Genomic DNA, 26,731 nt, shown 5'->3' on the forward strand with positions numbered 1-26,731 from the left:
ACCGCGAGGGGGAGCCCGCGGCAACGGCAACAGGGGAGCGGCGCCGCACGGGGCGGAGCGCAACTGCCCGGCCACGGCGGCCGCTTCCAGAACGTTTGCCCCACACGCCGCGGGGCAATGATCGGCGTGGGCGGGGCCTCGGGGCAATGATCCCGTGGGCGGGGCGGGCTGGAAGGTTCCACGGCGCCGCCCAACGTTTGTGGGCGCATTCATGGAGTTTATGGGCGGGACGCCGTTTGGCATGGGCGGGGGCATTGGTGGTGGGCGGAACCAGATCGGTTGTGGGCGTGGCTTCTGGCGGGCGGGGCGGGCTGGAAGGTTCCGCGGCGGGTGGGCGGGCGAACGAGCGCGTCTGGGCCGCTGCCGTGCCGCCATGGACTCGCGTAAGCTGAGTGAGCTGCGGGCCTTCGTCCGGCTGTGCAAGCAGAATCCCGGCGTGCTGCACACCCCGGAGCTCGCTTTCCTCCGCGAATGGGTGGAGAGGTCGGTCCCGGGCCGCGGAAGGAGGCGGCCGTGAGGGGCGAGGGGGGAGGGGTGTTGTGGCGCGGGACGCGGTGAGGGGAGGGGGGCGTGTCTCCCGAGCGCGTGCCGGCGCGCGGGCGCGCCGCGTGGCCGGGCCGGGGGCGCGCAGCGTTCCCCTCACGAGTCCGCTCCGGTCCCGTCCGCCCTGCGGCCTTCCCGCCCTCTCCTCCCCTTCCCGCTGGGATTACTCCTGCCGCCTTAAAAAGACTTGTTCATTTTTCGTTTTGTTTCGTTAACTCTGGCTATTCGCATTGCAAAAAGCCTGCCCCCCGGCCATCTCAGTGGCTGAGCTTTCCAGGCTGGAAAGCCCCAGAGTGATACTTACTGAGCTAATTCTCGCATTACGCAGCAGAGTTGGCTAGCCTGTCTTAAAAAGGAGCCGAGTTTGTGGGGAGCTGAGTGACGTTGGTTTACATCCTGGTACCCAAAAGCACAAAATACCTGGCAGCTACAGTTGCTGTCCGAAACGTGGTTTGCTCTTCGAAGTTTAATGTCTCAAAGGCAGTCGAATTCTCCGCTCGCTGTGAACCATTCAGGTGCCGCCTGTTAGCGCTGCGCATATTCTGTGTGAGCGGGGCCTGCCGGAACAGATGCTTCCCAAATAAAAATTCCCTTTGGGTTCCACCCTGAGCGCCCTGAAGCACGAGGCTGGAAGGGTTGGGATTCTCTGCTGCTGGCAGAGAGCCCACAGAACCCCTGTGTGCAGCTACTGTGCCTCTGCTTGGCTTGTATGGCTGCTGTGCTAAACAACTCTGGGGAAGTGAGGGATGTACTTTCAGGGGCACTTGTTAAGCAAAGAATTTTAAACATTTTTATCTAGTGACAAGCTGGGATTTGTTTTAGAAAATTCGTGTTAATCCTAAACAGCAGGATTTTCTGTGTATAGATGTATATATATGTACATACATAGAGATAAATAAACACTGGCATTTCACAATACATCCTATTATGAAAATGGCTACAATAAAGTGTTTATTTGTGGGGTTTTTCGGTGATATTTAAATTTTTTCTGCATCTGAATAATACTGTGGTTTTAAAACCTCTGGTATTTGACTGAACTTGGCTTTGCAGCACTGACAGTAGGTACACCTCTGCCTAGGAAGGAGATGGATGTCTGTCTCGTCCTACTGTAGGTCTTTTATTCCTTTTGCTATTGCATAAAATACTTCAGTGCCTTACCCTAGGCTTCTTCCAGTGCTTCTGTTGGGTAAATCTGAAGGTGTGGACAGGCTGCTTGAAGAGGGAAAGAGGAAGAACACTGACTTCTTTTTTACCTAAGAAAGTGTTAGGGAATGGAAAGATGACCATCTGACTTTCTCCATGTTAATGGGAAGGGCTTTAATTTCCAGATTAATTGTTAGAATTTGTATTTGGTGCTTGTCTTATAAATACAGTAGTTACATTTAGAGCTGTGGAATGTTTTTTACATCTAAAATCTTCATAGAATGTCTTTATCTCAAAAGTTTAAAAATACTTCAGAGCAGAACCTCCAACATCTCTCTCAAGCTTTCTTGTTTTCTTAATATATTTAAGTTAGATACTTGCCTAAGTAATACACTTGGATGGTGGTAGTGGTACCCAAATTACTTACCATACAAAACTGTCTGGAATTCTGGTGGGGTTCCCTCTGCCTTTACATATTAGTTTTGTGTGCAGTAGAACTGTTAAGTGCATTATAAGGACTGATCATTCTTTGGAAACTGCTTCATGCAGCATGGCCTGCCTTCAGGTGGGAATAAACTGATAATTTTTATATCTTACTCTAATAACTGATAATTCTTATATTGTCTGGCTTACCTGCCTTAACCTGAAAGACATAAGTTTGTTTACTTAGGTAGTGTTAAGAGTGATTAGAATAATGACTAAAATTTTTTGACTAAAGTTCTGCTAATTGCTTTGATTCATTTTTTCCTTAAACCTAGTGGTTCTAATTTAAATTTTGCTAACTACTCATGAAGCCAGAATGGGATGCTTTATTTCTTATTAGCTGTTAATTTTGCATCAGTAACCTTTAGTCTTACCTGTTTTCATTCACTTGTTGTTTTCTAACCCTTATTCTGCCTAGCTGTTGTATTTAACTTCTGTATTGATCCTCTTTGTAGAGAAAGCATAGGGTAGTGTGTGTGTTTGGAAGGTGTTTTGACATTCCTTTTATCAAGCTCATTTTTCATAATTGCATGAAAATACAAATGTTTAACTTGAATTATTATGAAATGAGTCATTAAAGGAAACACATTTCAAAACCCTGCAACTGAACAAAGAAACAATGGCAATCTTTAAAAATAAGCCACAGAATCCCTAATTGATGAATAAGGCTTTTTGCCTTTTTTTGTTGTTTTGTTCAAATAGGTTTTTACCCTTTTGAATTCACGGCAATCCAGTTTCTCTCTGAAGATAATTTTGCTGTCAATAATAAAAGTGGTTGCAGAAATCACATTTGCAGTTCTTCCAACAAGTCATAAATGTGACACTTTGCATGGCCCTGATGAGTGGAAATGTGCAGTCACTGTTGCAGTGGAGTCCTGACAACTCCCAGTTGTTCCTGGCATCACACACTGAACTCTTTGTGTGCCTTGTGTGTGTCTGTGCTTTTTCTACAGCTCAGTACCTGCCTTTCCCTGCAGGAGTGTCTTGTGTTTCCATGCCCTGCTGAGGTTCAATACATTGCAAACTTTGCATATATCCTGCTGTGCATTCAATCATTGTTATCAAATGCTGGGTTAAGAGATTTTAGAGTAACTTGCTTTTGAGTTATTCTGGGATTATAACTGTAGTTTAAATAGAGATCACCTGGATAGCAAGAATAATTTCATGTGCTCTGAGTGAAACTGTTTAGCCTTGGCAGTTCATGAAATAGCATATTATAAAACATGCATGTATATTAGTAAACATTTCTCAAACTGAGCTGAACTTGGGTATTTTTGGAGGGATATGAAGAGAGCAGAGGAGACTGACTCAGTTGTTTCAGTCTTGAGGTGATTTAAAGCTTCAGCCTTACAACCAGCTAATACCATGGATGTTAGCTATTAACTCTTTGTAAAATGCTTTGTAATTTGTAGTTTTCTTTATGCAGAAGAAAAGTTCCAAGGCTTCACTGGATGGTCCCTGTAGTCCTCTCCTTGGTTTCTAGAGACTAATAGAGTTATGTTTTCTATTGTCAGCCTACATGGGCAAAAATTTAGGAGGAACTTAGGAATTTAGTTAGTCCATGTTCTCTGTGTTCTGCCTGGCTGGATAATGATTTCTCAGACTGCAGTTATTTAGTCCTTGCAGTATAACTTTGATTAGGTAATGTCAACATCCCAGGGACACAGATTGTTGCAATAGCTCCAGAACTTGCTGGTGTTAGTCACTTGTTGGGGTTTTGTTGGTTGGATGGTTGGGTTTGGGGTTTTTTGACAGTTTTTCCTTGTAATGAGAAGCAGTTCTATGCTGTTTGCCCTCCTTTCGCTGCAGGGCCTTGTGCCAGGACCTGTCAATCCTGTCAACTCCTTCTCCAACTCCTTTTACCCTTTCTCCCCCAGTTCAGTCCTATCCCTGTCCTATTCTGCCTCCTTCAGGTTTGTCTTCAGCCATTTTGAGGCCTGACTCTGAGGTGCTGCTGAGAGGAGGGAGGAAAGAGGGGAGAATGAACTGCAGTAGCTTGACTTAAGAAGTTCTAACTTCATTCTTGTGATACACTTGTGTGTTGCACTAATTCCTGAAAGCACATAGTCCTACATCCTTCCAGTTCCTCCTGCCCAGCCCTGTTTAGTCACCTCCTCCTCTCCCTTCTCTCCCATCTAACCACCTCTGTGGGGCTCCAAGCAGTTGGTTGTGGAGTTCATGGGAACATTTTTATTGAAAACCATCTGTAGGTGGAAATGTGGGCCAGGGGATGGCTTGGAATGCTATTCCTTGTGGTGTGCTGTCATAGGTATGATTAGATGTTCCATCTAAGAGCTGGAGAATCCAGCATCTGCTTATTCCTGGCTGCTGATCAAAGTCAATAGCATGTGGAAGTTTATTCTGTATTGACAGAATGCTGTCTCCACCAAGATTGCTCCTTGACTGTGGTGAAGGAGAGGCAGGAATATTGCAATGTGTAAAAGAAATTATTTTTTTTCTAGGCAGCAGGGTTTTTTAAATTGCACAGACATTTTAGGTTGTTCTCTTTAATTGTTTGACCTCTGTTAAAAAAATCTAATTTTAATAATATCTATAATTATAATATCTAGTTTTGAATCAAACATAAGTTACATTTAAAGGAGAAAATCTATTTGAGCCAAAAGGCAGCTTTTCCTTGTGAGAAAGGGTGGGTGAAGGGTGATGCAAGTGAGTGCAAGTCTCAAAGGAGTTGTACAACAGTGTGCATTGCACTACACTGAGAAAAGTGTGGGGGATGTGTACTCTATTTACTGCTTTGACAGTGAAATGAATCATCATGTTTTGTGTTACAACAAAAAGCTGACGTTATCAGGATTTGAATCAATAAAATACATTGCACTATTTTAATAATCTTGCTGTTTTCTTTTGTCTTTCCTGTGTTTTGCTGAAAAGTATGGGAGGCACAATACCACCTGCTCCAGCCAATGCCTCCACGGAGGAGGCAAGTAAGGTGAGATATGAAGAATTTATCACTGAAAAATGATGCTGGCAGAATTACTGAGAAGCAGAAGGGGAAAATTTGCTGTCAGTTTTCAGTCAGACAGGGGGGTGAATGTGAGAGTTCATTCTGAAGCCTGCCCATTGTGTGTTTTAGGTGACTTGTTTCAGATGGCTTCCTAGTTAATTTCAAGTGTTATCATGCTCCATTTCCCTAATCCTGAATGCCTGATGTTTGCTGTAATGCAAATGCTGTACAGAGTCTTGATTTCTTTTTTTGTTTGTTTTCTCTTGTCTGTTTAAAAAACATTTCTCTAGTCATTAGTGGATTATATTATAATCTTTTCATGAGAAGAAGTATTAACGAGCATGATAAGTAATGAAGGGATCAGTAGAACTATCAAATTTTTAAGGCAGTATTGTGGAAGATGTTGGCTTTTGTTGATTCATTTTAAGGAAGAAAATAAATTTGCCTTGTAGATATTTATATCAGAATTTTTTTCAAGTTTGAAATACTTTTGGAAAAAAGATGGTTTTTAATTTTTTTAATGAGACATTGGATGCTGGAATAACTGGTCAGAGCAATATGAAGGGATTGGGTGTATGTACTGAATATAGTCTGTGACAAGAGAAGTATAAAGACAAGCAGCTTGGATCTGTGATAATAAACAGGTTGTGCTAAGTTATGGAGTTCAGATGAAATTTAGTTAGAAGTCGATAAAACATTTGAAATTTTTGAAAAAATATTCTGCGTAAAATAATGCCATATTCTATGACAATAATCTCAGACCTTGGCAAATGAGAACAATATTTCAATCAGTGCCATCAGCTTATTGTTCCCCTCCAAAGGACATTAACTTAATGGTATTAAATTGAGAGAATTTATGATCCAGAGAATGTGTGAGGGAAGGCAGGGAGATTTTAAGAGCTGGTTAGTAATCACTGCAAAACTGGATTTGAATTGGATGTTATTTGGATTATTTGGTTTTGGTTATTGAATTAAAAAATATGAAGGACCAGCTTTACCAATAATAGAAGCTCATGAGTCCAGATCTGGGCTCTGAAATGTTTGCATACATGATAAGCTTAATCTGAGAGGAGGGAAAAGGAGATTCGTATCTTAAAAATAAAATAGTTCAGCTGTACCACAATCTTTTGAAGATTTTTTGAAGACATTGTTATTGATGAGAGTGGAAATAGAGCATTGGTCAGAAATAATGTGTGCTTATAAATCTGTGTCTCTCTCAGGGCAAAGCAGGGGAACACCCAGAGGAGCCCGTTAACCCACCTGAACCAGAAAGTGAAGAGAGCGACTTAGGTGGGGAAAACTGTGACTTGATTGCATTTTGCCAATCTGAAAATGATTCTGAAAATCCTGTCTCTGTAGATGGAGCTTAGTCTTGCTTTTTGTTCTTCCCCCAGAAATTGATAATGAGGGAGTGATTGAACCGGACAACGATGACCCTCAAGAAATGGGAGATGAAAATGTGGAGGTAAGCAAATTTTCAGTGCAGCAGTAGGAAAGATAGAAGGCTTTGAGTGTAATCGAGGATAGCAGCTGAAGGAGGATGAATACTTTATTATCTGTGGAACCAGCTGTTGTTTTGCCTCATTTTCTTCTAAACAGAAAACTAACTGGCTTAAAATCACATTCTTTTCCTTTTCAAGGTTAGAGTCAGTCAAAAAGTTCCATGTGGATGATCAAGTCAGAAAATGCCAAAGAAGTTTATCAAAACACCCATGCAAACTAGATATGTAGAATTCTACCATTATTCAACTTAGCTTTCAAGTCTTTTATAGCTAAAAATAATGTTGACTAATGCCTTCAAGCTGAAAACAAAGGTTTTGTGGGTTTTTTTGACCTATGATTTCAATGCAAATTAAAATGAAGGTTCTGGAATTGGACAACTGAAGCACTTTCTCCATTGGCAAGGTCTTAGTGTGGTGATTTTGGCCTGGACTCTACAGCTTTTGGGGTTTGTGTGTATGTTTTTCATTTTATTTTGTTAGGTAACTGAAGAGATGGCGGATCAAGCTAATGAAAAGAAGATGGAAGCAATAAATGCTCTCAGTGAAGGTGATAAATTGTTTTTTAGTATTTTTTCAGGGACACTTGATTTGGTTTTCCTCTTACAAAAAAGAAGGTGAATATCTTGGGCCATTATGAATGCTTTTGAGGAGGAGGAAACATTCTTCTTGTTGGATACCCAAAATTATCTAGAACTTGAAAACTTCTTCAAGTAACGTTTTTCCAATGTAGCCATAGTTTGGGAAAGGTGGAAGGGGGAAGGAGGTACTACAGCATCTTAATTAAAATTGATCATGATAGTAATTCCCTCCATATTATGTTTAGTGTCTCTAGTGGTTTGTCTTAATGCAGTGAAAAGGTGTAAAGATGTGACATTCTGTTTGATTGCATTCAAAGTTAAATATACAAATTTAACTGGGAAAATATCTCTTCTCCTCAAGCATTAATTTAAGAGTTCGTACTTCTGTAACATAGCAAGATGGAGAAAGTGATTTTTCTTTGTTGCTGATCTTCTAAGAAGTGTTTAGGCACATAACACTGTGTCAAGCAGGTTTGGGAATTCAGATGTTATTTCATTACATAATCTTTGAAACTTCACTGGTACTTGTATTTAGGGGACCTTCAGAAGGCTGTTGACTTATTCACAGAGGCTATCAAGCTGAATCCTTGTTTGGCCATCTTGTATGCCAAGAGGGCAAGGTGAGTCATAACCTAGTGATTTATGAATCTGCCTGTTCTGCTGTTCTCCTTAAGGAGCCTAAGTATAAGGCAACTTGAGGATCTGTGTAAACTTCAACCACAGCAGGGAAAGAAAAGTGTTCATTTCATGCAGTTTCTCTTCTATTTGACTCACCAGATTTGCTGAAGCAGCCATATAAAGAATCTTGGTAAGAGAGTAAATGACAGAATGGTGCTCCAAAATGCATTGTGGTAACATTAAGGACACTTTGCAGGAGGCACCCTGGCAGTCATGCTTGCACTGCCTGAGTTGGAACTGAAGCACCTTTGCATCTACATGCCCCACACTCACAGTCACATCAGGTTTCCTTACTGTCTTGACCCTGGGTTTCCCAGCAGACTCTCAGACATCTGGATTCTTAAAATAATTTAATCATGGTGCAATAACAAATTAATAGCTCGAGCTGGTGCCTCTGAGGAGGGATTCCATACAAAGAAAGCCCTGGGCTTCTATACCTTCACAGTCTGTGCTTGTGAAAGTCTGAGCTCATGGGCTCCTGCTGTGTCTGAGTGTCCAGTCTCCTGGCTGGGCCACAGGTCCCTGTGCAAAGGTTGACACCAGTTCTTGCCTGGGGCTCTCACCACCTGGAGTCCAGTCTTCAGCTGACACTGCAGCTGCACATGGAGTGTTCCTGCACTGAAAGTATTCCTCAATATTAGTGCTTTTGGTATGTTGAGGTAAAATAATGCTGGGTTACAAACACTTCTAAAATCTGAAGTGTGTTGTATGATTAAGATGATGATTGAAATGACGCTGTTTAGATGCAAACTTAGTTAAGAATTCTGTGAATTCTCTCCCTGTTGTACCTACTAAATTAATTTGTTAGTAGAACATGCTCTGGTCAACAGTGATATGTTTGAACATCTGTATCTCAGCCCATTCTTCACCCCCCCTTACTGCTGCTTTCATCTACCAGACTCCAGATGAGGCTTTGGGAACTTTCAAAATTCATAATGAACAAACATCTTTATCTTCCTGATTCTTCAGGAAAGCTTGACAAGTATGGGTGGCAGAAGGAATTTTTTTTTTTCTGTTCTTGCACAAAGGACCACTAACCATGAATGATATGATAATTTAATGGATCTTTCCCATAGCAATTTTGTTCAAAGAGAACATAAACTTTCTTAAGATTAATTAGTGTTCTTTGTAATACAAAATACTGTTCCATTGTAATACATCTTGACTGGTACTTGCCTTGCTTTTTTTCCCTTTCCATATAAAAGCTTTTGCATGCAACACCACTTGTGTACCTTAATACACTGCTGCTGTTGCCATCATAACAGTTTGTTTAAAATCTCTTTCAGTGTCCTGTCTTCTCAGGACTGGGTGTAGCAATGGAAAATAAGAATGTTAGGAGAAGTTTAAAAGTCCCCTCTATTTGGTCTGTTGTAGAAAGAAATTGGGATATTGTAAAACTTGCCATGCTGATCAAGTGCTAGGAGTAATCCATATCTCTGGTTGTGAGGGGTTTGTGTGTTTGAGAGACATGGGGCTTTGTGGAGCCAGCACCATTGGAATGGCTCTCATTGATGAGGTGTAGATTTGGGACACTTCCCTGACACCCTGTCCCCCTGTTTGTTCCTAGAAGACAATGTGTGACTTTGTGCTTGCTTTATAAGCTTTAATAATGAAGTTACTTACACGAATTGTTGACAAACTGTTTTTAAATACATGTAAAAGGAAGATGTAGAATTAGATGTAGATGTAGAAGTTCTGGCATGGAATATGTTGAATATTGAAGACTTTTGTCAATTCAGGAATGTTTTTTAGTGTTTCCTTAAGAGATTTTTAATTTTAATTACTTGAACCTCCTAAAGTACCAGTCTACTAGTTAGTCTGAGATGCTTGTGTGGTGTAAAATTTTCAATTTTTACATTTAACTGATAAGGGATTGGGGCTTCTTGCTGAGTTTGTGTTTGTTTTGCTGCTTTTGATTTTGATGACTCATGTCCTACCTCCTTTTCCTCATGACTCTAGCTGTTGATCCTTGTAGCCTGTGTAACTCCTCGTGCTTTCTCTGTGTTACTGTGTTAAGGACTGTGCAATGTGATATGCAGAATATTGTTGTTGTTTTGTTCAAATTGCTAGTTGCCATTGGCCATAGACCCCAGCCACCATGGGAGTGTCCTTTGCATTTCTGTGTCCTCTCATCTGCACTGAAGTTCTTCTTGCTGGCAAGGCTTGAGTCTGAACAATGAGTGCTTTCAGTTCTTGCTCATGACTCACCTACAGTGCTGGGAGGGTGAGACTAAATTTTAGTGACTTTGCTATCTCTGTTACTATGAAATCTTTTTGAACTCAGCTCTTCAAATGCATTATCTCACTAGCTTGCCTGTTAGTCATCCAAAATTATTTCCAGCTTAAGTTAGTAACTTGGTATTTCAATATGTATGATAAATGTTCTTGTTCCCACAGTGTTTTTGTGAAACTACAGAAGCCAAATGCTGCCATTAGAGATTGTGACAGAGCCATCAAGATTAATCCTGACTCGGCACAGACCTATAAATGGAGGGGGAAAGCACATAGGTAATGAGCTGCACCTGTACTTGATATTATCTTTACTTGGGGGAATAGTTTTGTTCACACATTCTCTCTTTCTCTGTGCCTCTGAACTGTTTGTCTTGTACCTGAGACCTGTTTGTTAGCTGTGAGCCAAGAAACCATTGTGCTGAGTATGTGGCTTAGAGAATAGAAAGGATGGTGATTTATTGATGGCAATTTATGAGTAGTTCTCCTGGTGCTGTTTCCCCTCCACTCACCCTTCCTCTCTCATCTTTAAATGGCTTACTGCTTTTCTGAATAACATTTTGTAATTATTTGGTAAAGATAGTGAGATCTAGGACTGTTTGTTTTATTTGTTTGGGGGTTTTTTGTTTTCACTTAGTTTGTTGGAGTTTTTTTACTGACCTATAATTCTTGAACATTTCTCTGCTGTCCTTTTCCCTTAGACCCTGGAGCTCTTTTACATAGCAAATTGAAGTGCCTGGTTATTAGGGAACCATTTGTTGCAAAGAATGTAATTATTTTAAATGGTGTTAGGCATCCCACCAACTACAGTGAAACTTTTTTTTTAACAGCAATAAATCAAGAAAAAAGGTGACAATTCTTATGGCTTATATAAAAGTGGAAGAAGTAAATGCTAATATAACGTGTAAAAAACATCTTAGACAGTGTTTAGAGAGCAGTTTGTTAGTGTCTGCAGTTTAAATTTACAATGTGAAGCCTGAGAGTGTGAAGACAGGAGAACAGTTCGAATTAATACCTCTGTCTGTGAGCAGAAGTACTTTCATCATTTAGCAATACCACCATTTGCTTAAATTTTAATTGTCAAGAGTATGTATCAATTAATAGTAAAGAAGTGTGCACAGAGGCTTACATGACTGCCTTAATTAAGATGTGGTGCATCCAGTCAGGAGGTTTGAGTGCTGAGTAAGGGGGTCCACTTAAGCCTGGTGGTAGTAGTGCTTCGTGTGTTTAGCTAGGGTACCCTTCTCCCTGTTAGATCATTCTTTAGAGCAGACAATGACATAATCTCATGGAGAGTTTTTTACTTAACTGTTACTTCAAACAAAAGTTACCATAAGGATATGAAGCAAAGAAGTGTCCTCTGACAGTATTGTAGTGTGCAGCTTAGAGGAATCACCATGGTTCTTAAACTCCTTGTAGCTCTAGGTAAAATTTCTGACTGATACATGGTTAAATGTTTTGAAGAGCTGCAAGCGTTCAGTTTTCCCTTCTGACTCTTGGTGTCTTCTGAATTCTAGACTTCTTGGTCACTGGGAGGAGGCTGCTCATGATCTTGCATTGGCTTGTAAACTGGATTATGATGAGGATGCAAGTGCCATGCTGAAGGAGGTGCAGCCGAGGGTAAGTGGGGAGGAATGTTGGAGGTCTTTCCTGCATTTGTCTGAGTGAAACAGCTGCCTTCATATTCTTCAGCAGGCATTGTGTGGAAGAAATGTGTTTGTATGTGTTCCACCACTTCAGACTGAGTTTATAAATACTTCTGTCTTTAGTAACAGCTGTTTGTGGCTGTGTGTAGAGTAATTGAATGTTTGGGGCTGGGCATGTAACAGAAATATGAAATATGTTCATTTTTCAATTTTTAAAAGAAGAATTAAAGCAGTTGAAGTTTGCCAGGTATTTTAGAATCTAGACTAAAAACCTTCTGAAAAGCAGAGATAGGTGATAATTGATTTTTTTTCCCCAAGATATTTCTGAGATGATCAAAGCTTTGACCTTAAGCACATTTTCCAAAAGAAGCATTTTGCTGTGGTTTGTACTTTCATTAGCCAGCCCCATGAGGGCAGCCTCAGCTCTGCACAACTGGTTTTCAGCTGTTCCCCCCTGGCTGACCCCAGCAATCTTCTAAGGAGAAACTTCTGTAACACTATTGATAGCAGGCTTTCTTTTTCACGTTTTTGCTGTTCCTTTGAAGTGATTGACACACCACAGATGGCAGCTGTTGCATTGTATTGGATTTACATAGGGAGTTTGGGGGAAGGTGGAGCCTGCAGGGCTGGCCTCTTGGAAGGAGAGACCTGGAGCCAATTCCAGCTGGTGCCAAAGCCCAGCGAGTCAGTGATGCCAATGGTGCTCTGTGAAAAGATATTTAAGAAAGGGTTAAAAAATACAGTGTAACAGCTGTGAGAGGGAGGGCAGTAAAGAAGAAAAACATGAGAGAAGCAGCCCCTCCAGAGACACCAAGATCAGTGAAGAAGGAAGTGGGAGGAGGTGTGCTAGGCATGGGAGCAGAGATTTCCCTGCAGCCAGTGGGGAAGGTTGAGCAGGTTGTCCTTGAGCCCATGGAGATCCACATGGGGCAGATCTGCCCTGCAGCCCATGGAGGATCCCATGAGAGAGGAAATGGATCTGCCTTGAGGAAAGCTGCAGCTCATGGAGAGTCCCCTGGAGCAGGCTCCTGGCACAAGCTGCAGCCTGTGGAGAGAAGCCTACACAGAGCTGGTTTTGTGGCAGGAGCTGCAGATCCCACGGGGGATCAGTCTGTTGTTAAGACAATGCACCCTGTGGGTACACTGGAGCAGTTTGTGAAGAGCTGTGTGCTGTGGGGCAGGAAAAAGGTGTGAAAAGGGAGGAGTGGCAGAAATACAGTGTTATGAACTCATGGTGGCCCCCATCCCTCTGTGCTCTTCAGGGTGGAAGAGAGGGGAGTGAAGCAGTAAAGCTGAGCTTTGGGAAGAAGGTTGCTTTAGTTTTGTCCTTGTTTCTCATCATCCTGCTCCATTTTTAACGGGCAATAAATTAAATGAGTCCTCCCCAGGTTGGGTCTGTTTTGCCTGTGATGGTAGTGGGAGAGTGATCTTGTGTTCATCTCAAGCCAAGAGCTTCTCCATCTTATTTTTCTCTTCCTGTCCTGTTGAGGAGGGGGGAATGAGAGAGTGCCTTAGTGAGCATCTGGCAGGCAGCCAAGCTTAAACCCCCACATGCATAAACATTCCTGTGTCTAAGAACTTCAGCTTCCAGCTTTTCTACCATGTCTTTGCTGTCTCCAGCAAAATGACAATGGAAACCATTTTACAACCTATTAGTCTTCTGTTTTGGAGACTATTGATCTGTGGTTAATTTAATTAGGTCTTAGGTCTCAACTGGTTTTCATAAGAAGTAATACTTCATGCTTGGCTGAGGGGGAGCCTTTTCTTTCCCAGTTAATCTGCCTGAGCACAGAAAGAGCAGAGTGAATACATGTGGTACATTGATGTGTGGTTGCTAACTGCATGGGAATTTGTGTATGTAGCTCTCAGAGAAACATAGGCTCTTCCCATGAGTGATTTTCAAAATGATGTGTTCATCTGATTTATTCACCTCAAGCTTCCCTAGAATTTTTTACTTTGTAGTACTTTCAGCTAAAAGCCTAAGTCAAATTGTAAAAACATTTAGTTCATTTTGAGAAATACTTAAAAATAACAAAAATCTAAAATTTGGAAACTGTTCATGCTTCAGTAAAAAGAAAACAACACTTACCTTTCTCTTAATGAGCCATTAAATGTCAGTGATACCAGGATCTGATAGCAGGTACTGCATTCACTCCCTGTCATTCCTGCTGCCTCTGTGGTGTTTCTGAGGGTTCCCAGGACGAGGTGAGAGATGAGAATTTGATTCCATGTTCTCAGAAGGCTGATTTATTATTTTATGATATGATATGATATGAATGCTATACTAAAACTATACTAAAAAAGATACATCAGATGGCTGAGCAAGAATGATAATGAAAACTTGTGACTGACTCAGAGAGTCTGACACAGCTGGATGTTATTGGCCATTAAGAAAAAACAATTCACATGGAACCAGTCAAATATTCACCTGTTGGTAAACAATGTCCAGACAACATTCCAAAGCAGCAAACACAGGAGCAGCAATCAGATAATTATTGTTTTCATTCCTCTCTGAGGCTTCTCAGCTTCCCAAGAGAAAATCCTGGGCAAAGAGGATTTTTCAGAAAATATCATGGTGACACTGCCTCCAGTGTGCTTTCTCTGGCAGATGCACTTCAGGAATAATGTAGTATGGAAGGAGTATCTCCTAACTAAAATAAGTTGTATCAAATCTCTTCTATTTGAAAAGCAATTTTTTCCTTTACAGAATAAGAGTATTTCTCTAAAAGAATACAAGAGTATCCGATGTCTAAGTAGTATCTTTGTTCTTGCAATCAGATTTTGCTGTGCGATTTTCAGTTACAGGAATGTTACAGAGTAACCATCATTCACTATTTCTGAAATCATGAAACATTTTTGCAATTATTTATAAGGATACCTTCTGTTTCGGGAAACCAGTGCTGCCATTAATTCTGTTGATATTAAAAGCCCTGAGTGAGGAGCCTTGGGAAGTTCATTGTGAATTCTTCTTTCACTGCGTCTATAGATTTAATACATTTGGGGAAAAAGTTAGTAAAAGGAAGCAAACTTCCTCCCCACCAGCTCTTTCTTGGGTTGGTTGAGGAATTATTTGGTCTGCTTGTGTTGATCTGTACAGGCTGTAGAGGCATCTGAAGCAGTGATAACACTATCTAGAGTGTGTGTGTGTGCAGTGGGAATTATACTTCCTATTGTGCCGTTTTCCAGGACAGTTGCTGGTTTTAGCCCCAGAGAAATCAGTATTTCAGCATAAAAGCATAAAGGGACATGGTATAAGGGACATGTTATCTCATGTTCAAGTTCTAACAATGATGCAAGTCCCAAAACTACTGCAAAAAAAAGTTCAGAGTGCATGTTCTGGTGAATCCAGTCAGGGTTGAGTAGACATGAATGACTGACTGCCATGGGAAGGAAGTAGCAAATGGCTCCTAAAACAAAGAGGCTTTTAGGATGTGAAATCAGATCTTAGTTTTAACAACTGGTAGGATGGGTTGGTTATGCTTCCATGGGTTGGTTATGCTTCCATGTGTTTTGTACTGAAATACTTGGTGTGAGATGCTAGAAATGCATAGGAACTCCTGGTATTCCATTGACAGGCTCAGAAAATTGCAGAGCATCGACGGAAGTATGAGCGGAAGCGTGAAGAAAAGGAAATCAAGGAAAGATTGGAAAGAGTGAAGAAGGCACGGGAGGAGCATGAGAAAGCACAAAGGGTGAATATTCAGGTTTAATATTTCTTAATAATTTGGAGAGTGTTAGTTTTGGTTAAAATCAATTACAGAGGAAAAAAAATACTTTAAATGTAAGTTGTAAATTTTAGAGAGCTGGTTTCTGTCTTGGTTGCTTAACCAATAATGAAGCTTGGAGAAGAAGGCATTTGAATTCATCTGGTTTTATTGCTTGTGACAAAAACAGTCTCTGGAATCTCTACTAATCCTGTATTTCAAGAAGTCAGTTATTGTGTGACTGTTCCAGAATAGGTTTCACTTAAAGTACTTATGTGCTCCAAAGTGGGAGGTTTTAAATTCAGAATAATACTTTGCTTCTCTTCCTCAATTCCTGGCACAGCTTGCTTGCCTTTTTTTTTTTTTTTTTTTTGTGCTTTAATGATGTATTTTAATATGTGAGGGGTGGGAGTTCTAAAAATACAGTTGGGGAGCTAAAACAAATCATACAGTATTAAGTATTTGTATTCAGTAGAAGCATACCCTGCATAACTAACCTGCAGTCATGTACAAAATCAATAATAGACAGAGCAATTTTTTGTCAGTGGCTTTGAAGATAGTAGAGTGCTTTGTTTCTTGTGATGGCAAATCTGCCTGAAACAGTCTCGGCTGTTTTTTTTTCTCCTAAACCCAGTTGAGCAGTAGAAAACAGGCTGCACTTCCATTGTTTTGTGTGGAATGATGTGCTTTCATCTGCAGGAGGAAGAAGCAAGACGACAGGCAGGAGGAGCTCAGTTTGGTGGCTTCCCAGGTGGCTTCCCAGGTATTTTATTTTTAAGCACAAATACTTGAGGTAGAGATGGCTGTTGTTTCCATATGGAGTATTATAACTGTAGTTTTTATAGCATTTGTTCTCAAGACAGAAAAATCTTAGGAAGTCTAGAACTCATATACAAATAACTCTTGGAGCACTAGTGGTAAGAGGGATGGGATTCTTTCTCTTGAAGAGGGTTGATGCTGTGTAGCAAGTAGAGGGAAGACAGAAATCAATAATTGAAAAACAGAATGAAAGGATTTAGGTCTGGGAAAACAAAAGAAGCAGAATTTGCTTGATAATGTATTTAAAAATGAGTATTAAAATGCTTTCTAAATTACTCAGGGTGCCTTGAATCCGTTTAAGCGCAATAGTTTTAAAGCTCAAAATTTGGATTGAAGATGAGAGAAATCTTGTGCTGGTTGCAAGCTGTTGTTAACAGAATAGTTTTTTAAAGAATGTAGTGCAGATTACCTTATAGAAAAGTTATCCTTGGCAACTTCACAAAAATCAGGCTTTCCATGTTATACAATGAACTGGGGAGGAACAGAAGTACTGATACTCTTGAAGATTGAGATGTAGTTAAGAGTTGAGATGGGCTGTGTGTGTGCTCCAACTGGATCAGCAGCCAGATGGAGACCAGATATGTGTCATGCTCAGCACAGCTGGGAAAGCTGCAGAATAGGATTCTATAAGACAACCTCAAGCATTTTGCTTCAGGGATGTTTTTCTTGGGGTTTTGTTGGAGTTTTTTCCCATTGGTGGCACAATTTTTCAAAACCTAAAGTTCCTGCCAAATGTGGAATGTGCGCGGGACATAATACTGAGCTGCTTCTGCCCTGAATTGTTCACCCCAGGCATTCAATCTCCTTATGTTCTTGAGCTTGAGACCTCATTTTAGTTAACCAGGGAAAGAACTGTACTCATTACAAGCGTCCTATTCAACTGGGTTAAAAACATAGATGAGATAAGATGTAGGTGTTAACAGAAAGAGAAAATGGAAGAGAACTTTCCATTGAGTGGGCCAGCTGCAGCTATATGGAAGACATGGCTGTAGTGATGTGGCAAGGAGTAGGTCTTGGTCTCAGTGAACATAATTACAGTATGGCTGAGTTGAACATTTTTCTTGTGTTGGATTTTCAGGTGGCTTTCCTGGGGCTGCAGGCATGCCAGAAATGGCAGGTGTGCCAGGTCTCAATGAGATCCTCAGTGATCCAGAGGTTCTTGCAGCCATGCAGGTGAGTATTTGTTAAAGTCAAAGCTACACCTTCTAAATGAGCCTAAGGGGAGGAAGGAGGATGTGACCTTTTGGATGGCAATGGGGTGCTTGCTTATTTCTGTTGCAAAATTCTTTCCTGCTGTGTGTGACACCAGGCTGTCTGGATTAAATGTTAGCTGTTTTGCAAACTAATGGAAGCTTAATTAAAGATGGCCCACAAACCCTGCCCCCCATCTATGACAGGCAAACTATGTGTTCTATACAGAAAGTCTCTCAAATGGTCCTTTTCCACACATTATCATTCACTTGCTCATTTTTTGGATGCACACACTTTGTAGGGGGATAATTATGCACAAACAAAATTGATAATATTTTTCTAACACAATATATTATAATAATATTGTGATGAGAATTACCTTTCTCTTAGGAGATTAAATGTTTGAGGTTTTCCAGAGACAATGTATTATTAGAATAGTTCTTCATCTGGCATTTTCTGAAATCATATTCAGAAAGCTTACTTCCCTGGTGGGCTTGATTAATTGCTCAATGTCATAACTACTTCTACTCAAGAGAAGTATTTCAACAGATTGAAGGGAACGTGTCTGACAACACCATTTTAAGGGCAGGTGGGCTAGAAAATGTCAGAGCTGTGTAGTTCAATTTGCATTCTAATATGATCAAGTACAAAACTGTCTTGTTTCTTTTTTCTGGATTGCTGTGAGTAGAGTTACATATTGTCCTCAGCTCATTGAAATAAAGGCATCACAAAGGAAGCTTATTCAGTATGCCCTGGAATCACAAAAAATCATCACTTTCCATGCAAAAGTTAATGGATTTGTTCCCTTAATGGTTGCTGATGTTGGAAAACACACCTTTACTTAGGCTGCCACAGTCAGCAGTGCTGGCTTGCATGCAAGCCCTGCAGAAAGGGCCCTTGATTGTAGCTGTCTTCCTTACCTGGCTACTTCCTGCTGCAGTGCTGCAGTTTGTGATGAGAGGTTGCTGAAAACAGTGTTGAGGTGCAGCTAAATATTAAGTGCTTGTCACATGCCTTTAAGAAGGCTCCATTGCATGCTGATTACATATGCCCCAGCATAGGGTAGGGCTTTTGAAAAAATGTGTGTTGACAGTGTCTTCTGATAATGCAGGCAGGCTTTAGCATGTACAGCTATCTAGAGATGATTTATTAGAACTTGATCTATGTCTACACTGCCACCTTTTCCTAAAATGTCCAGCTCTGCTTTCTGGTCTTTTCTGAATTGGCCCTGTAAACTCTAGTTTGAAAAAACAGTAGCTTCTACTGCCTGGCATCTGCCCAGTGCAGCTGTGGAATATGTTGATGGATAATGTAAGGTGGCAGCTGTTATGTCTGTTATCTGAGGTAACAAAACAGCCTGAACATACTGAATCACACAAGTCACTCCAAAATTGCTTTGTAACTGTAGAGGCTTTTCATAGTGAGGAGTTAGTGCCAAAATGGGAGTATTTTAAGAGTAAAGGCCAATACCTCAGTCTCTTCAGACTTGCTGTGATTTCATCATTTTGGAAACTATTCTCTTTGAGGTAACACTGAAATGTCCCTGAATCTTGTAGCAATTCAGTAAACCTGACAACTGTAAGTGCCTGAAGACAAGCCAGATTAAACCAATTTTACTGTTAACTTCATCTTGTCATCCATAGAAGCAACCAAAGAAGCAGATATGGCTGCCTGTGGACATGTTTAGGGGAGTTATTGCTTGTCATTGGCATAAATCTTGCCTGGGCAGGGTGTTGGCCTAGATGATCTCCAGAGGTCCCTTCCAACCCTAACAATTCTCTGATTTTGTGATCTCTGCAAACCACTATAGAAACTTCTTTCTTGAGGAATATTTCTGGTTCCATTACATGAAGATTTATTTCTTCAGGTTTTTTTTTTTTTCCTCGAAGCAGCAAAACTTCTCTTGCATTTCTTTTTACAGCTTCTTAATGGTAGCAAGTTGTGACTTTTTGCAGTGACTTTTAATGCATGCTTTTTTAGCTCATTTGCCCCTAAGCTTTCTAGTCTCCAGAAGAATTGAGTGAAATTTTAGTGTTTTATTTTACTGTTTTGTATATCTGGAGGGTTGTCTAGTACTTCATATCTTGCATATACAACTGCTTTCTCTAGACACATGACATTTGTATTTTGGAGTCAAGTAGAAGTTCTTTTTATAAGGAATGATGTGCAAGATGAACCTATGGATTCCTTATTTGACATGTAGCCATGTTAGACACAGTCTTCCAACAAAATGTGTCAAGTTGGAAAAAAAAATAATACTCTTTTTTGGAAGTTTTATTTTTCCCTCTGCAACTAAAGACCAGAGCAGTAGAAAACTGAATGTCTCCCTAGTACCATTAATAGAATGGCTGCTATTCCACCTTATGCACTAAACATTTCCCTCCAGAAATGCTGATATCCTCAGTCTTACACTTTATTTTGATAGTATTGGTCATCACTGTCAAACTTTAGCTGTTACAAGCACTCTCTAAGGTTGAGAGCTTCCAGGAGTCACAAAAGTACAGAATCACTTACTTGCTGTGAATTTATAGGAAAGTGAAACACACAGCATAAAACTGGAGATTTAACATTCATTTAAGAGTGCTTTGACACAAACTAGCAACTAAGATTACTTTGCTTTTTGTTCCAGATTCATATATAAGTGAAACCACAGACTTAACAACATGGCAATCTTTACAATCATATATCATACCTATTTTGAAATCAATTCAAGAAGTCTGAGGTTGTGAAAGTCTGCCTTTTTCTTTTTTTTTGCATGGGAATCCTGTAAAGTGAAGAGAATATCTAATCTCTCTTTTCTGAACTTCAGCATTCTATTTTCCATATACTTTGCAGATTATCTTTTGTGAAGGAGACAACACATTTGTAAATCCTCCCATAAGACTGGACTCTTGGTTCCCAGCTTGTATAAAATATGACTGAGGTGTGTGGGTGCTTTCAGTAGAGTCCACACCTACCAGATGCAGTTTGGGATCAGACTTGTTGAACAGCTTTGGACTGAGTCTGATGCTAGAATAGATACAGGATGATGTTATTGTAGCACAGACAGCTCTGAGCACACTGGTTATGTGGTGGTGATTTCCAAAGGACATGCCTGCTGTAGCAGTGGGTTGCAAGTCTAGGAAGCAGTGTGTCTTTTGGTGAAAACACTTAAATCTCCTAGAAGGGACAGCAGATGAAATTACAGCTAACGTCTGTGAATTGTATTGAACATAATAAACTGCTTACAGTTTTGTTGAATTAAAGCAAATTGGAATGTTTTGTAGATACTGCTTATAATGGAAACATTTTTCCAGGCTGAGATGTAAAATTGTTACATACAGAGTCATTATGTTCAAAACATACGCAGGTAAAACAAGTAAAACCAGTTTGAGTTTGGTGGAGGCCCAAGGTATGCTAGAAGTATGGGAAAAAAGCATTAATACCTTTTACCTCTCATACTAAATAGAGAAGATGGAGCTATTTTTTTGGGCTCTGACTTTACTGAATATGTGGATGTATTTATCAACTGCAGCAGAGTAGTGTGATGAGAGACAGCAAGGTTCTTTTCCAAGTGTGACTTCTCAGTGGAGGTGAGGAATGACTGAGAATTAGATGGATTTTAAAAGCCAAACATTGCCACATTGTCTGCTCACAACCCAAGAGTTTTCAGGCTTTTGCTGCTAAAATGAAAAAATGAGAAAAGGATGAGAATCAGCTGTTGCTCAGAGTAGAGTTATCCTATCATGCATGCTACACACATCAAACTCCTACCTCCTTCAAAATGCATTTGAAAGATGCCTGAACAGAAATAATACAGTAGGTAGGTGTGGCTGTGTTTGATAGCTCCTGTTCTGGGAAAACAAAAGTCTTATCTGATCCCCCTTCTCTTACTCTGAACTATTAGTGTAACAAGTTCAGTAATGACTCTGGTGTTTAGTGACACAGTTTAACAGCATGCACTGTATTATTGGGTTGTCTTTAGAGAATTCTTGCCAGAAGTCTAATGTAGTCTTGTCCTGTAAAAGCTGAGCAAGACTAGATTCATGTGGAACTACATAATCACTTTTGAAGAGTTGTTTTACAGATGTCCTAATTTTCCTTCCTTTTTTTCTTTTTTTTTTCTTCTTTTGTCCTGCAGGATCCAGAAGTTATGGTTGCATTCCAAGATGTTGCCCAGAATCCAGCAAACATGTCCAAGTACCAGAGCAATCCCAAGGTCATGAATCTCATCAGTAAATTGTCTGCCAAATTTGGCAGTAAACCATAAAATCCCTGCTTCTTAAAAATCATACCTGAATGGCAAGGATTGGATTTGGCTAACCAGTGTTGCAATAAAATAAACCATTTTACCTCTGATCTTCTTAAGAAGAGAAATGGGGTGTTCTGAGGAGAACTGCTCTCTAGCCCCAGGTATTGACTTTATTCAATTACTGGTTTCTAGAACTCAAATTATATTCAGATGACCTAGTTTTCAACCATCCCTTCTTGTCCAACAGTTGCAACCTTTCATTGTAAGTGTTACAGACAGTTTTCTCTGAATTAATGTTCTTATAACAAATTGTAGTATTCCCGGAGTAAAAGATAAAAACATGCTATTTTCTTTTTTCTTTATTGCTCTCGCTGAGCAAAGGGGAAAGAACTTGAACGACTGAAGTCTGTCTTAATCCCCTTAGGACAGAAAAATAGACAGAAAAATCCCCCCTTTGCAGGTGGGACAAGTCTGAAGAATTAACTGGATAAAGGAATTGTCCACAAATACAACTTTTTTTTTTAATGGGTGATAGGCTTTTTAAAGCAATTATCAGTATAATCAGGCTAGCTAGTTACACACTGGAACTTCTGGCAGTACTGCAAATACTATATCATTTTGATCACCACAACTGTGCAGCAAAGGTACAATTCTACCCTTTGCACAACCTGGCATGAAGTACATATTGCTGAGGCCATAGATGTTTTGTTACTCGTTTGGTTCTTGTCCAGCACCTTTAGGTAACATTTTATTTATCAGTCTGGGTATGGGAGAGCAGCTTCCTGTCTGTGCTTGTACTCTTGTCCTTTCTCAGCTGGCAGGCCCTCTGCTGGCTGCACTCACCCTTCTTTGGGGCTATGCTTACCAGGTTGCATCTATTTGGAAACTTTGGGGAAGGAATCTTGTTCCCATCACTACCTCTGTCCCACTGAATGCAAGCCATCTAGAACATGTACATGCAGAGTTACACATTGGTGTAGGGGAGAGCACCCAACAAAATTGCAGCTCTGGGTTCTGAGTCGTTTTGGGTTCTTACATGCTCACTGATTAAAATTTCTTGGTCAAAGTCCTGCTGTCTCTGTAGAGGTGATGACTTGTTCTTCACCACATTCTGTAGTCTTCCATCTTCTCTTGTAGCCTCTTGTTTAAGAAAAAATATCTGTTGTTGTGGTTTCATACCTCCATGGTTTTGAGGCTTGTGATACAGAGGAAAGGTGAAGTAATTGGAACAGACAGAACATTCTTCTGACACGTGCATTTATCTGCACGGGTATCTTTGATGCAGTGTCTGTCCTGATGATGTTCAGTGGATTTGGCTACCAATAAAGACAGTTTTGCTTCTGTTTGTCTTGGCTAAAACATCTTTATGTGGAAAAAATGACCATAGTTACCTGTTCACCCCTTGAATTTCAAGGTTTGTGTTACCCTTCTGTAATTCTGTATCTTGAGCCATAACTGATGTTACCATTTTTAAACAAATCTGGTTTGATGTAGGAACTCTACAGCAGTTGCAAAAAAGTAAATCCCCAAATGCTTTTTCTCCTACTAATGACCCTGCACAATGAAATGTGAATCTTTTTGCTTAAGAAATACAGTTCTGAATACTTCTCTTAGCCTTTAAAAATAAAGTATGGTTTTGAAAAACACAGCTTTTTGGGTTTGTGTAACTTTCTGATAAAAACTATTTTGCTTAAATTAAATGTGGCAGTGCTTTTTTCAAACTGTATGTATAACTTGTGTTTTAAATTGGAACAAAATGCCTAAGGGCTCATCTTCATGACCAAATGAACTCAAAATACAATTGTGTGTTGCTGTGGGCATGGCTTTTGGTCATAGTCTTCATCTCCCATTCCCAAGAAGAGATATTTGAAGTAGGTCACTCCTCAATATAGGCTAAATCTTGACTTCTGCATTCAGGCTAGTGCATGTGTTGTGCACAAATTAGAGTATCTTGAATAGAGATTTATTCCCTACAGTTTCCTGTTATTCCAACTTGGCTGTTTGTATCTGTCTTCCCATGAGCAGTCAAAAGTAGTCTCCTACCTAATAGAAGTGGTCATATCTGTGTCCTGCCTGCTTGCTTACACATCAGTTGCCCTTACTGAGAGTTGACTGATTCTATAAAAGCATCCTCTCTTTTTGATGTTGGCTTTAGCAGTTTAGCTGAATTCTTGTTCCTTGAGAATACACATTCTGTGACTCCTTTTGTGTGTGAGCTTTTTTGCTTTCAGTGTTACTCAGCAAGTAAATTGATGAACTGTCTGGACCTCATCTCAGTTCCCTGAGTTGGTGTGTGGACATCTGAGCAGCTAAACTGGTTTGAACAGAAGTGCAAGTGCAGAAAGCTAACTGCACAAGAGATGAGCAAAGACAGGAAATTCAAATGTGGGACGTAAGTAGCTAAATGAGGAAGTTGTTAATTTCATTGGTTGCTCCTGTATTTACTGGCAGATCCTTCAGGTTATTTGTTCTGTGGGAGCATTGAGTGGGGGTGGTTGTTGTAAGTGCAGTGGCAATAATCAGCTCTGCTGGCAGTTTGTCTCTGAAAGCTGCAAGAGCATGTCCATGTCAGCTGGGACAGAATGCTGCCAGCCCTGCCCCTGGCTCAGGTGTGCCTTCCTGCCTTGTGCACAAGTCCTGCACTGAGCTCTTTGGTTGATGCCATGCCCAGATTCAGTGAGCCAGGAGTGCTGTGATGACCTGCAGCTGACTGGTAGAGAGGCTCACAGCCTTGTTCCTGTGGGAGTCCTGGTGACTTGAGTGTCCTCTCTGGTTCAGCTGCTGCCCCAAGGGAAAGCAAGTGTCAGCTCAGTAGCCACATCCAGGCTGCTCTAGTTCACAGGGAGTCCTTTTGCATAGTAATGTGGAAAATGCAAAGCTTGGTGCCTTTACCAGAAACTTTTGGAAATTTTATCTCCCTTCATTGTTGGTGCTTGTTGAGGTGACTTGTTTTGTCTTTGTGGAAAGGCAGTGACTGGATGAGTCTCAAAGTTGGATGAAGGCAGATGGGACAAAGCCAGGTAGAGCACTGATAGGTCAGAGGAGAATGGGTCAATGAATATTAAAAAGCCACATAAAGGTAAAACCATGTTACAGAAACAGCTTTTTGCAAGTATTATATGTAGTTTAAAATACCTGTCTTTAAATGCCACCTTGGTTTTTTTGTGTGTGACTTTCAGGGCTTTTGTATAAAGCTCATATAAGCCATACTCTTGCATATGCCTGTACATCCCTCTTCTCTGGAATGGAGGAGAAAATAAGATTGTTATGGGAGCTCATGGCACCTGCTGTGCCAGCAGAATCCTTCACCCATTGGGATGGGAGACTGGACATAGCCAGGGGGAGCTGGAGCCAGGTTAGCCTTGGCTGTACCTTCCCATGGATCATGGCATGCTGCTGACTGGAAGTGTTTGGAGCCTCTGAAATCCCCCAGGGCAGGTGGGCTGAGGGATGCTCGAGGCAGAGGCTGCAGGCTTGTTTCCTCTTTGCTCCAGCAAAGAGCAGTCAGCACCTGGCAGTCTCTGGTGCTGACAATGGTTGGTAACCTGGAGCTGGAGGGTGGCTCACTAGGAAAACAGTAGCAGTGTTTTCTTCTGATGCCTAGAGAAAGGTGTCCTGTGAAACATATGCAGAGCTCTGCAGAGGTGGGCCTCAACCTTGCTTCACACATGATGGAGTGAGGGCAGCATTGTAAGAAAGTAATTCTGGATTACCAAAGAGCTGAGGTGGAGTAAAAAATGGTGGTGTCCAATTGAATGCAGACACCTCCATGTTCAGTACCACAAGACAAATCATAGGAGGTCAGTAGTGATATAAGAAAATGCAAATACAGAGGAAGCAGGAACAGTTTTAATGTGGCAAATAAATGAAGCAGATCAGGTGGTTGCTGGTAGAGCTGAACTATGGAGCAAGAAAAAAAATAAATTTAAGCAACTGGGCAACAAGTCACTGATCGCTTTGTGAATCAAAGCTTGGGTACATCATACTCACTTGATGTGACCCTCACAAACAGGAACTTGTGTAAGACAAACCTTTCCTTGTCCCTGCTGACTGGAGGTCCTGAGGTCCCAGAGAATGTAAATAGCTCAGACTCTCCTGTAAATCTGAGTCTTGATAAATAACCAAATCCAGATGTTCATTTGTAATTTTGCTAACAAAGTGTTACTACTGTATATGTCTGCTTACAAACACACTTTTGAAAGCTGTATCCTATATGTATGATCTCAGACAAGCCTGAGATCTTATCAATAAATAAATAAATGTATTTGCAGAATGTGTTAACATCTCTTTTTGTTAAGTGGGTTACAACTTTGGCACCTTTGTTGTTGCACAAGATTTTTTTTAACGTATAAACATTTATTTCAGAGGTTACAAGGAATGTGAGTTGCTACTGTATGTAAAGAAATGTGAAGTATTACAGGGTTTAGGTTAGCAGTTTATCTTACAGTTTCTTCCTGAAGTACAGCAGCTGCAGCAGTCCAGATGGTACACATAATTTTTATGGAGCAAAGGCATTCAGAAAAACAAGGTACTTATTACTCAAGTGTCCAGTAAGTAACAAGGAGGTGAGGTCTAAAGGTAATAGTAAATTGAATTCTATTATTGAAACATTTCGTTTTCTAACAGTCTCGGTGGTGGTTAAGAGTTCTAGAAATGAGTTGAATTTGCATTTCACATTTCAGAAGGAAAAATATCATAGCTTAAATCTGTGTTCAGTAAAATTAGCTTTTAAATGGGCTGAAGGTACAAGATCATCATCATAGGAAATCATCAAAAATAGATGGAAAAATATCAAAGTACTATATTGAGAGTGAAATGTCTGAGCTGCTGCCAGCTGCACTGCCTCTCATTACAGAAAATTCATTCTGATGTTTAGCCGCTAGTGTCTAGTTCTTATTTGGAAGAGAAAACCTCCTGTACTTTCTTATTTCAGATTTTTTAACAATTGGTCTAAAATATGGCTTGTTGCTAAGAGTGTATAAGGAAAAAACAACTGTTCTATAAGATTATTTGCCCTCA

At 40.5% G+C, this 26,731-nt stretch overlaps 1 protein-coding gene across 1 annotated transcript; it reads left to right on the forward strand.

Moving 5' to 3' along the window:
* Positions 1-323: 323 nt before the first annotated feature.
* On the forward strand, positions 324-25,190 carry ST13 (ST13 Hsp70 interacting protein). Its single transcript, XM_054276558.1, has 12 exons — positions 324-483; positions 5,062-5,119; positions 6,355-6,424; positions 6,529-6,599; positions 7,117-7,183; positions 7,750-7,834; positions 10,290-10,400; positions 11,639-11,741; positions 15,343-15,459; positions 16,171-16,234; positions 17,369-17,463; positions 21,602-25,190. The coding sequence occupies exons 1-12, from the start codon at positions 374-376 to the stop codon at positions 21,728-21,730; spliced, it is 1,080 nt and encodes a 359-aa protein (XP_054132533.1). The 5' UTR covers positions 324-373; the 3' UTR covers positions 21,731-25,190.
* Positions 25,191-26,731: the final 1,541 nt, after the last annotated feature.

Source organism: Melozone crissalis, unplaced genomic scaffold (genome assembly GCF_028551555.1).
Source record: "Melozone crissalis strain CALT ecotype California unplaced genomic scaffold, PUWL_Pcris_2 ptg000004l_1, whole genome shotgun sequence".
In the NCBI taxonomy this organism is placed as follows: Eukaryota; Metazoa; Chordata; class Aves; order Passeriformes; family Passerellidae; genus Melozone; species Melozone crissalis.

What these genes read in the sequence shown, in the direction of transcription:
- ST13 (XM_054276558.1), top strand. Translation starts at nt 374, where the DNA reads ATGGACTCGCGTAAGCTGAGTGAGCTGCGGGCCTTCGTCCGGCTGTGC. An exon ending in CTCCGCGAATGGGTGGAGAG is followed by an intron (nt 484 to 5,061) that starts GTCGGTCCCGGG and finishes TTTGCTGAAAAG; the next exon opens with TATGGGAGGCACAATACCAC. An exon ending in CCACGGAGGAGGCAAGTAAG is followed by an intron (nt 5,120 to 6,354) that starts GTGAGATATGAA and finishes TGTCTCTCTCAG; the next exon opens with GGCAAAGCAGGGGAACACCC.